Genomic DNA, 12,281 nt, shown 5'->3' with positions numbered 1-12,281 from the left:
GGGAGCCACTGAAGGTTTTTGAGCTGGAGAGTGATATTAACACCTGTGTGAACTGGAGATTGGGAAACCAGTTAGGAAGTTAATGGTATCCATTTTTAAGATCTGAACAATGACAGTGGTAGGAGGAGATTGTCCTATCTCCTCTACAACACTAAATTGACCCAAAGGACACTGGTTCTTTGCACCTGCCATTTGACAAGAATGGAGTGGCAGGGATAATCAGGGAATCCACACCATCCCCCACCTTATACCTACTCTCCTTATCTGCTGCTCTGGGGCATTTCCCATGGAGAAGGGCACATAATCTGGTCCCTTTCTGTAGGACATGCAGGCTGGCCTCTTTCTTAAAGACACAAGTTAACCAACAATTAACTCCTCAATGATTCCTATGACTTGGATGGTATCATAGATGACAGTCGATAGAGCCAGAAGGAATCGCCATGCTCAGGTGGCTATAAGCTGGATTCTATTTCCCCTTCTTTTTGGGGTATTTCTTTGGGATTCTGCCAGTTCTCTCTTGGTCTTGGGGTGGGGAAAGGGGTTAGAAGATTTCTTTCCCTTCCCCACACATACTCCTCTAGAGACGATGTTGGCTATAAGTACATGTGAGAACACAGGAGCCTAAGACTGGGTCTCACATCCCTGGTTGCCTTCCCTGTTTTGTGTTTCTTTCCCAGAGCACACCATCCTGAGAAATGGGTATTTCCATCGTTGATGGCTACTTTTCAAGGTCAAGAGTTCCTAGATTCTTGAGTTGGTTTCAGCTGAGCAGGAGGAAATTCCTGCAGCTATACTACTTTTTGGAGGAGGAGAAAACCATTAAGTTCATTTTGAACTTGAAAGGAGCCACGGCTAGTAGGCCAGTAAATCTGTGTCTTTTCAGTCATTTAGACAGTACTGGCTTGAGATTGAAAGTGAAATGTCTATTCAGTAATCCTTCAAAATGCCTTTACCTTTTGGGAAAATATAATAGGTGTGATGGTTTATTGTTTCATGTCTTAAGTGTTTTCTAGTGTGCCCTTATGAATCCTTTGCATTTTAAGCATTTATTTTGTGGTGGAGGAAATATATAGCTATCCTATACCAGATGGGTATAGGACATACCTATACACATTTAGCTCATATATCCTATATACCTATATATGTATGTATAGTTGTCCATTACAATATAGGTATAGGATACCCCTATATCCTCTCTGTGTCTTTGTCTCTCTGTCTCTATCTTTGTCTCTCTATGAATATAGATAGATGTATATATACATGCACATATGCATACATAGATATGTCTATCTACCTACCTATATGTCTGTCTGTCTGTCTATCTACCTACCTACCTACCTGTTTATCTATATTTCATTCATCTGAGTACCTTTTCTAGAAGGGATCCTGATAGCCCAGTTTTGGGGAAATCCCAAACATGAGCCATACCTAAGCTTCGTTTTAGAGATTTTCCCCAGAAGTTTACTCCAAAGTGGGGGCAAAATGAGCCAAAGAGTTAGAAAAAACCTGCTCACTACTCTTTGGGGTCTTGTTACCACCAGGATTAATCTGAGTCCACTGGTCCACCCAGCATCAGAGCCCTCTCTAGGAGGTGGGGGGTGGTCCCCTGGGCCACAGGTCACAGTGATATGATCCAAATGTGTCTTTGGCCTCTGGGTTAATGACCAGGAACTATAGATGGGAGACGATAGCTGGCTTCCACCCCATGCTTATCTAAAATCCTTACTACTTCCCTTGAAGGGAGAGAGAACTTTTTTGAGTGGGGTCGGGGGAGATCAGGAGGCATTCATTTACAATCTGGGACATCAGAGACTGGAAGAGGGCCCAGGAGGCTAGGTTCCAGGTTCCATCACTATCTTTCCTAGCCATGCTCTCTGGACACTGCCTGAATTCCTCCTTCCAAGGCTATCCTTCTCTTTGGTGTATCTTTTCCTAGCCCCTTCTCTCCCTCTCTCCCTATGTTCCCACCTCTCATAGTATGTTTCCCTCTGTCTCCAGCTACACTTGGCTTCTCTCCACCAGAAGTCAATAGCAGTCACTTCCCTTGCCAGAACACCTCTTCCTCCTGCCACCTTTTCTTCCCTTAGTTATTGACATTTTCATGGTGTTTTTCCTGTTCAACTGGGAGGTAAGAGAGAAGCTTAGCTGTTTACTCTTCATTTTTCCCCTCCTTGCTGTGGGTTTCTATGGAGGACAGAACTAAAGCAGTTGAAAAGGAAATTCTGTGTTTGTGCTTCTGAAGGGCTTAAGAGACATGGCAACAACTTCTCACTCCTGGTTTTGTGTTCTGCTCTCAGCCCTTCTAGGGCTTTGCCTGCCACCGTTGGGATGGGGCTGGTATCTTCCACCAATCCTATTTTGGAAGAGGCAATTACATTGTGCATTGGAAAGAACACTAGATTTGGAATCAGAATCCCTGATCTTATAGTTTATATGAAGAAGTCATTTCTATTTTCTGAGCCTCAGTCTTATCTGTAAAATGATAAAGTCAAAGGTCTCTTTCGGCTTTGAATCTCATGATATTGAGTGATCAGTCCACCACTTTTTCCTCCCTGCAACCTCTAAGTGAAGTCTGAGTAATCTGTTTTAACCCTTAGAAGCCCTACATTTAGGTTTAAGTTTTAGGTGGAGGGGTGGATATAAAGCTGAAGGGGTAGGATGGGAAAAGTCTGGAAGACACCCATTCATCACCCATGAATACTTCATGGAATCATGAAAACTCTAAAGTGATAAGGTACTCTCCAGGAGACATTTTTAGAACATTTTCCTTCCAGGGGGACTAGTAGTGAGGAAACCTGGATGTAAGTCCTAACTTTACTCCGATTTAGTATGTAACTTTGGACAAGTCATTTCATTGCCCTGGGTCTCATCTTCCTCGTTTGTATGAGGAAAGGTGAGCTACATTATAACACAAAATATAACAGCACTTTTGTAACAAAGGCAGCAGTGTGAAACATGGTGGACACTACGGCCCTGCTCCCTTCAACTAAATGTTCTGTCTGTAGCTTCATTTGCATGTGAATCAAAGAATAAGGGAGAAAAAGGCTGTCATCACTGTCTCTCTGTACAACTCCAGTGTATTTTTTGGAAAGGGAAGAGGCAGAGTGGAATTTCCAAAATGGTATAGGGAGATAGGGAGACTATAATCAAAGATTTAACAGACACTAAAATAAATTTTCTAACTCTAAATCAGACAGTTTCTGGGATCAAATACACTGAGATTATACTAGGAGAAAAAAAATCAAAAGAATAAATTTAATCTGGGGCATGCTGCCGACTTTCGTTGGCTGCCTACATGGATCTGACGGTTCATAACCTTCAAATTATACATTTTGAGAGCCGCAGCTTTCCCTGACAGTAAGAGGTTTTCCAGTCATAGCACCTCAGTAAATGTCAACAGATGTTCCTGAAGAGATTAAATATCTAAGGCCCAGCAGATAGTATCAGACAGTAGCTCAGCAGCCCGAGAGACCAGTGGAGACACCCAGCAGAGATAATCCAACAGAAAGTAGGCATCCATGCAATGCCCAGCAGAGACCTGGTGATTGAGAGAAGGGACTTGGCAGCCTGCCTGATCACATCGCCTGTGCACTTAGCAATTCTGCGACTTGCAGGTGTGAATCATCCCAGCCACAGTGCTGTATATTCCCTGGTCTCACGTGCTCTCCACACCCATTAGTACTGCTGGCAATTTGTAGGTGAGGCGAGTATACCTGTGTGTATTTTGAGTACATTTCCTTTTCACTTTATTTGTGGTATTTTTTGTTGCAGGTGTTTTTGCGTTGTATCACACGTCCTCTGTCTGGCACACAATGGGAACTCAGGACCTATGGTTACGATGGGGTGCTGACCCATGAACTCCTCATGTAACCTGAGGTGATCAATAAGGTCCATTTTAGTTCTGACATTCTATGTTCTAAGGGTCCTTTCTGTTTTCATATTCTGTGCTCTAAGGTCCCTCCCAGCTCTGGAATTCTATAGTCTGAGATCCTTCTCGGCTCTGACATTCTAGGTTCTAAGGACCCTTCTAGCTCTAACATTCTACGTCCACGTCCAAAGCTCTAACAATCTGTGGTTCTGGATCTAAGTGTGCTGAGCTTCATCTGGGAAGTGTTCCTGGAGGTAAATCTTGTGCAGAGTTTTAAGAGAGGGGGGAGTCTCTTGTCTGTTGGGGAAGCACCATGTCCTGGCCTCTTCCTTAGCACATGACCTTGTTCACACCACACCGGGACTGACTATAGAACTGATAATTCTTCTTATAGGTGCGAAGGCTCTCTTTGAAGCAGTAAACAGATCTCTTGTCACACTCACAGGTCAGTGACCCACAGAGACTCCTGCCACTCCTGCCACCATCTATGAAGGGAGAAAAAACACCGCAAAGGTGAGGTTGGGATGATGTGATGTCTGGATCCTACCCAGGCTCTACATAAAGATAATAATGATGGCTTCCATTTCAATGATATTTCAAAACCAACAGAACACTTCCCTCCCTGTCCCTTCCACAACAACCCTGTGAAGTAGATGTTGAAATTTTTTGCCCATTTTACAGATGGGAAAAGGGAAATGCTGAAGGTACTGAAGGTGGAGGACTGTAGTTTTTCTCTTTTTTCTCCCCCCAAGCATACTTTGGCCGAGTATGCTAGACAGGGAATTTTTAATCATGTATGAGGGGGACTAAATGGCCCTTGAAAGTCATTTCCATCTCTGAGATTCTGTGATTCTAAGACAACAGTTGCCTCCTAAGCCCAGGACTTCCCTTCCTGTGGGGTAGGGAAGTGTTCCATCTCAAGTTTGATATCTGTAAAAGTGCTTAGAACAGTGCCTGGCACATAGCATACGCTATATAAAAATGCTTATTCCCCTTTCTTCCTTCTCCACCCTGGAGCTTGTGTTTTGGACACTTTCTACCACTAGTGTGATATTTCATCAGAAAGGGGGAGTCTGGGGTAAGGCTTTTTGGGAGGCTAAGTGCTTTGTTTTTATGGGCAATTATATATCGTTGTATTAGAGGGTGTCATAGGATATATAATAAGTATATGTATATATACATATATATAATTATTATATATACAAACCCATATCATATACATAAGCATATGTATACACACATATATTCACATTGACAACGTAGGAGATAATGAAGTAGAGTTGCAGGAACACTAGACCCAGAGTGAAGCAAGATCCACGTTCAAAGTGACAACCTCTCTGAATCTCGGTTTTCTCATCCGTAGTATAGGGATAATAATAGATACAGGACTTGCCTGTCTGAACAGTTGTGAAGGTCAGATAAGGTAACTGTCTTATAGCCCTTTGCAAATCGTAAAGTGTTCTAGACAAGTCAGCTATTGTTACATGGAATCTTTCTGCCTCACCCTGCCACATACTGAGCATCTCTGATAAACTGGGCACTCAGCTGGTAAGTTATCACCATTAAAAGCTTGGCTGGGGACAGGGCCAGGACCTTAGAGGATCTAGAAAATTATCCAAGCTTTGTTCTCTCCCCCCCCCCCACCTCTGCCTGCATTACTTGTTGTAAAAAGTAATGTCAAGGGAGGAGACTCAGGTTCAAAAACCAGTTCTGCTGTCTGCTAGCTGTGTGAACTTGGGTAGGTCACTGAGGCTCAGTTTCTTCATCCATAAAATGTGTACATTGAACATAAAATAAAATGGATACATTGTACAAGTACAAGATTGGGGTGGGAAACGCTTTATAAACCCTACGGAACTGTGCGAATGGGAGCAGTTAGAAACAGGCAGATGGGGCCCAGGCTTTACCTAAACTTTGTACCACCCCCAGTACCTGTCACAGTGTTCTGCAAACAGCAGGTGCTTAATAAGTGTTTATTTCACAGAATTTGTTGAATTTAGGAAACGGCTCTTGAAAAAAAAAAGTCGTGGTGACATTCTTGCCCACTTTCACTCCCATTCCCTGGCTACTAAGTGAGTTGAAGACTATGCAGTATTGGAACATCTGTTCCAGGGACCGGGGCCTGGAGGCTGCCTCTCCTGCCCATGTAACTTCCAGCACGTCACTTCTCGCTGGGATTCAGTTGTTTAAGGTCAGGGTTGGCTTAATTGCTAAATCTGATGGCCTTTCTTTGCTTCTCATTTTTTTTTTCAGTCTTTTGGTGAGGCAGTCTGGGTTAAGTGACTTGCCCAGGGTCACACAGCTAGTAAGTATCATGTGTCCCGGCCGGATTTGACCTCGGGTCCTCCTGACTCCCAGGCCGGTGCTCTATCCGCTGCGCCACCTAGCTGCCCTGCTTCTCATTTTCCTCGACCAGTCTGCAGTATTTGACTCTAGAGCCCTGTGTCCTTACCTTTGAAATAAGTGTGTCGATCCAGGGTCCCTTCTAGAGTTAACATTCTATTTTCTAGCATTCCACACATGGAGGTTCCCCCCAGCACCACAAACCACCTATGATCTACAAGCCATCAGCAGTTATATAAACTGCCCCCCGTACTGAGAGATAACAGCTCTCCGCTCCACCCCGTGAGGCAGCGCTCATCATGGAGACTGGCTTCGGGGGTCAGGGTATGGTCCTTTATTTACATGGATCACCCAATGACATTTAGAAACGTGGACAGACTAGGTGTTGTTTTTCTCATTCCCCTCTACTGCATCCCTGGGCTCTGCTGGTTGCTAAGCAACCAGGGGCAGGAAAAAACTGGACCAACAGGAGACTGGCAGCTGAGCCCTGGGTGCAGGATTTCAAGAACCAACAGGGCTGCTCTTGGAGGAAACCGCTTCACCCCCTAATTGAGACTAGAAAGCTATAAGGAGATCAATCGGTGCTTTGGAAAGCCTGTGGAGTCAGTGAACCAGCTCCCCAGAGGGTGAATTTGGGTAGCGGGGAGGGTAGAGGACAAATGGCTGTAGAGTATGAGTCCTGGGTTCAAGTCCTGACTGCCATTAGTTCATCATATGACTATAGACAGATTAATTCCCTCTCTGACCCTTAGTTTCTTTTGTATAAAATGAGAGGAGTAGATTAAATAATCTTCAAAGTCTCTCCTGGTCCCTTCCAGCTTTACACTCCGAGGGCCCTTCTTTCATCGACATTCTGTGCCCTACAGTCTCTCCTGGTTCTGACACCGGATGCTGTAAGCTCCCATCTTACTGTGACCATCTATGTTCTTTTAGTTTTTATTGTTATATTTTGTTTTTCTTTTCATATTGCCATGGTGCCCCATGGCATCCTTTCTCTTCTGCTCCCAATGAACATATAAAAAGCAAATTTTTAATGACAAAAACACAGAGAAGAGGGAAAAAAATCAGCATAACTAAACAATGTATTGAAAAAGTGTTAAAATACAAGTAGCAGTGTTTGCACCTCTGCAGAGGGGCAGGGTAGGAGTGACTTCTCATGTTCTTACTTGCTCTTTATAATTTTGTAACATTCCTTTTGATTCTGTGTGTGTGTGTGTGTGTGTGTGTGTGTGTGTGTGTGTGCTCTGTATTCTAAGGCCCTGTCTAATTCTGTTATCCCATGTTCTAAGGTCCCTCCTACCTCAAGCATTCTATTTTCTAAGGGTCCTTCCAGGCTTGATTATTCTATGTTTTAAGGGCCCTCTCAGCTCTGACATCCTATGTTGCAAAAGCCCTCCAGGCAGGTCTAATATTTCTCTTTCCCAGATCCTAAATCTTTCCTAGAGACTTTCTGGGTGATCAAGGAAACAAAAGTGAACCAGGAAGAAGCGAAGAAAACCCTTATGAGAGAGAGCCAAGTGACTCCTCTCTAATCCTCTGGTGTCTACTCACAGCAGATCACACTTCCATTGACAATGTGGAATTGGTAGGTGCTAAACATTGGCTGACAGCCACAACAGGTCTTCAGCTCAGCATAGCAGCAGTCATGATCCTGACAGCACCTGGAGTTGGAGACACGACAGGCAAGGGAAAGAGCATGTTCTTGGCCTAAACATCCACAAGAAGGCAGCTGAAACACTTGCGATGGGAAAGGCTCTCAGGGACAGGGTAGCCACCGAAAGGGCTTGGAGATTTGGAGTCAGAGAACCTCTCTGGGCTTTGTGGGTCCTCATCAATTGATAATCAAACCTGTGCTACTCACCTCCCAGGTCTGTTATGAAGATGAAACGAGATCAGGTAAAGCACCTTGCAACCACAAAGCACCACGGGGATATTGCTTATTGTCACTATGTTCTTTTTGCAAGGGACCAACATATTGCATCCCTCCTGACATTCTCCCTCCCTAGAGGGAGCCAGGGCCAGGAGAGTAAATTTAGGAGTTCAATTGCAGGAGAGATAAAAATCTTGGATTTTATGCTAAGACCCAAGATGTGAAGAAAAATGCTGCTCACTGATCCTCTGATTCATCCTGCTAGTCTTTTGATGGACATTTGCAGAATGGGAACCCTAGCCTTTTATGATCACAAAACATTGCAGCTGAAAGGGCCCTTAGGACGCGGATGTGAAAGATGTGGAAGAACTCTGGAAGCTAGCGAGTGACGTAAGTGCACAAGCATAGTTCTCAGCACACAGTAGGTGTTCAATAAATGTCTATTAATTAACTGTGAGTTATTATTGCTATGGCAGTGATTCAGGAGGCCCTCTCAGTTCTGCCTTGGTAGAGAGGTCTAAAAACATCCCACTCCTTCAAAGTTGGCCACCCCTTGCAAGGAATGTGCTGGCAATATGCCAGCCTCAACACTCAACACTCTGAATAGACATTTCTTTTAATTAAAAAAAAATCTTAGATTTATTTCTCAATTAAATGGCAGCTTTTTAAAATTTATTTTTGTTAATCTTTGATTTTCGAATTTCTACTTTGGATGTTTAATTGGGGGGGATTAAATTTGTTGTTTTTCTAGTTGTTTTTTTTTTAAGCTTCATGTCAAATTCATTGATCTGTTCTGAAAGGACATTTAAAAATCATCTGATTTCCTTTCTCCCTTTGTGCTTAAGCAAAATCCCCAGAGAAGGCTACAGACTATGGCTGGTGTATAGTTACCTGTCAGTATCATCCACTGCGTTTCCTCTGCCCCCCAGTCCACAGTAACAGCCATAGCCATAGTAAGAGAATAAGGCATTCCTCCCAGTAATGAGCTTGATCATCCTTCCAAATTGCCAGAAGCTGCTGTGGGTCAGCGTGGGCACTGCCAAAGAGAAAATAGGGGACCTGGGACCTCATAGGGAGAAGCCAAGCAGGGATGAAGTTTCCATGGCAATATGCAACTGAGAAATCACAAGGCAAGAAATCTGGCCCCTATCAAGGTATTTACAATCGCAGAATCTTAGAACCAGGAAAGCAGCTTAGAACACAGAGGGTTAGATCTGGAAGGAGCCTTACTTAGAATAGAAAATATCAGAACTGGAAGGAACTTTGGAACATAGAGCTAGAAGGGACCTCAAAATAGAGAATGTCAGAGCTGGAAAGGGGCCTTAGAAGACAGAATGTTGAAACTAGAAAGGGCCTTTCAACAGAGAATGTGAGAGTTAGGAGGACCTTGGAACAGAGAATGATAGAGCTAGGAGGGACCTTGGAAAAGAAAAGAGCTGAGAAAGACCTTAGATCATTAAAAAGTCAAGGCTGGAGAAGAACCTTAGAACACCGAATGTTAGAGGTAAAAGAGACCTTAGAAAAGAGAATGTTAGATGGTGAAGGAAAGGGACTTGACCAAGGTCACCCATTTAGTTAGTGGCTAGAACCAACAAGCAGTATTGGGAACAAGGTCTCCAGACTCCTAAATATGAGCAGCAAAGTCAATGAGAAGGCACACACATAAACGTGCACATACATGAACGTATACATATATATGTACACATATAACTTTTTAAGAGAGAGAGATATAAAGTGTTTGACAATCATTTTCTTGAGACTGAGTGTCACTTCCCAATTTAGAAGAGAGTGCCAACACACATTGGAAAGAGCTGTTCACTAGCCATGGAACCCTGGGCAAGTTCCTTCTCCTGCCCGGGTCTCAGTTTCCTCCTGAGCAATATAGAACCAGCAATCTCTGCCCTGCCCCACAAGGCTCCAGTGAGTTCATGGAGGTAAAAGTTCTTTGTAAATCTCCAATGTTGCTGTCCAAATGTTACCTGTTGGGACTGTGAGCTGAAGAAAGAATGATGTGTTCTTTCTTTAATGAGCAAACCAGATGTTTCTCTTTTAATTACATGTGACCAGGAGTCTTCAGGAGTCTAAATAAAGAGGAATATTTTCCAAGGAAAAATGAAATCTGGGAGGAGAAAAGCTACCTCTTTCTTAGTTATTGCTACTGATAATGACACCAGTATTCATAGCAATGCCCCAGCAGACCTGTAGGTCCATGGTATGGCAAGTCCAGCAGCCTCAGCCCATTCCAAACATGGAGAAACAAGCTCAGCACAGTCACGGGGATCTAGCCACACCTCTAGGCTACTGGCAAACCAACCATCCATGGAACACTTTGGGGGCAAGAAAGATGTTACAGGAATGTGTCAGTGCTAGCTGAAGATGAGTGGGAGAATGGGGTATGGTCCATCCTGTAGATTAGGGTCACATGCCGTAGAGCTGGGAGGCATCTTAAGAGATCTGGTCCACAGGAGCCAGTTGAGGCCCAGAGAGGGAGAAAGGCTTATGTATAGTCACACAGGTCCTAAGCCTGATTGAAGATTCAAATTCCTGCTCTTCTCAACCCAAATCTGGTTTTCTTTTTACTATATCATGATTTAAAAAAAAAAGAGTTGGGAAAATTTTGGAATGGAAGAGAGGAAAATAAGCCAAGCTTGGTATGGATCTGTGTTGTCGTACACAAGTATTTTTGGCACACATCACCATGGTTTCTGAGCTGGGAAGGGGCCGTGGAATCCAACCCCTTCATTTCACAAAGGAGGGAACTGAGTCATAGACTTTCCCAGTGTCACGCATTGAATAAGAGTCTAAGGCAAGAGCTGAACTCAGGTCTTTCTGATTCCAGACTCAGTCCATTATCTACTGGGCCATCTAGCTGCCTCCATTTTTAGAACTGAAAATATTGCTAGCTGTGACATATTTTCATGGGACCCTAGCCCTCATCACGTGAAACACTAACAGTCCAAGGAACCAACCAGTCTCAGGACTGCAGTCCCTAGAGAACTCAGGCAGAAAAGAGTGTTCCATCCATTTTTTCCCCCACTCTCCACCTGGTGACTGTGGCTCTTCCTCTCTTCCCTCCCACTCCCCGTCTTCCTACCTCCCAGCAGAGCCCATGCTTATAAACAAGATGCAAATACAGAGAGGACAAGGCACTGAAGTTATTTCGGAGCATTTAGCAACTTACAGAGGAGGACCACAACGATGGAGACGACCTTCATTACCCAGAAGCCAAGATGGAGTCAAGGGAAGAATGCCACACTTCCTCTTCAAGGGCAGTAGATCTAGTCAGATAGAACAGTCAGTGAAGTATGAGCCAGGTAGGAAACAGAGCCGTTAATTCATGTCACAGTGAAGAAAGGTCCTGTCAACAGAACAAGCAGAAATATGTAGGGAGGATTAGTAAGTGGAATTTAGAAATGGAGAAATCTTTCAAATCTATTCATAGAACTACATAATGTCAAATCAGGAAGAGATCTTAGAACACAGAATGTCAGAGCTGGGAGGGCCCTTAGAACACAGAATGTCAGAGCTGGGAGGGCCCTTAGAACACAGAATGTCAGAGCTGGGAGGGCCCTTAGAACACAGAATGTCAGAGCTGAGAGGGCCTTAGAACACAGAATGTCAAAGCTGAGAGGAGACAGAACAGAGAATGTCAGAGCCAAGATGTTCCTTAGAAGACAATGTCAGAACTGGGAGGGAGCTTGGAACACAGGATGACAGAGCTGGGAGCATTCTTAAAACATTGACTGGTAGAGTTGGGAGGGACTTTAGAACATCAAATGTTTAAACATATAATAGTCCCTTAAATGTCACCTAGTTCAACCCGTTTTACAAGTGAGGGAGTTGAGTTCCATAAAAGAAGAAATGATTTGCCTAGAACTGATTTCTCTGCAGGTGTATGATATGCTCTCTGGGGGTAGGATTTTAATTTTCAGGTTTTAATGACTCAGGTTTTAGACAACTACAAGTTATAACAAGGTATTATACTTACTTTATTTTATTTCTAAGTTAGTTAGTCCTTGATTCCCCCAATCCGGAAGACCCCACGCTATATTCAGCACTTTGGACAAGAGTCAGCAGCAAAGCAGTTAGCTCGGGAATTGTCAGGGTCTCTGGTTCATGGGGAGTAGCATGTAGAGGAGATCTGGAAGGGGACAGGGGAGAACAGAGAACCTGGCTGTCCACAACTTTTTCTGAGCAGAA

The 12,281-nt window shown here is 43.8% G+C and overlaps 1 protein-coding gene across 1 annotated transcript; it reads right to left on the bottom strand.

Moving 5' to 3' along the window:
* Nucleotides 1-3,351: 3,351 nt before the first annotated feature.
* On the bottom strand, nucleotides 3,352-11,433 carry PLA2G2C (phospholipase A2 group IIC). The gene is made up of 4 exons (XM_020973219.2): nucleotides 11,263-11,433; nucleotides 8,973-9,117; nucleotides 7,763-7,872; nucleotides 3,352-4,353 (listed from the first exon to the last, which is right to left on the bottom strand). The coding sequence occupies exons 1-4, from the start codon at nucleotides 11,294-11,296 to the stop codon at nucleotides 4,199-4,201; spliced, it is 444 nt and encodes a 147-aa protein (XP_020828878.1). The 5' UTR covers nucleotides 11,297-11,433; the 3' UTR covers nucleotides 3,352-4,198.
* Between the last annotated feature and the right edge of the window lie 848 nt (nucleotides 11,434-12,281).

Source organism: Phascolarctos cinereus, unplaced genomic scaffold, assembly GCF_003287225.1.
Source record: "Phascolarctos cinereus isolate Bilbo 61053 unplaced genomic scaffold, phaCin_HiC Scaffold_726;HRSCAF=1367, whole genome shotgun sequence".
Taxonomy (NCBI): Eukaryota; Metazoa; Chordata; class Mammalia; order Diprotodontia; family Phascolarctidae; genus Phascolarctos; species Phascolarctos cinereus.
This window is presented reverse-complemented; position numbering and strand designations above follow the sequence as displayed.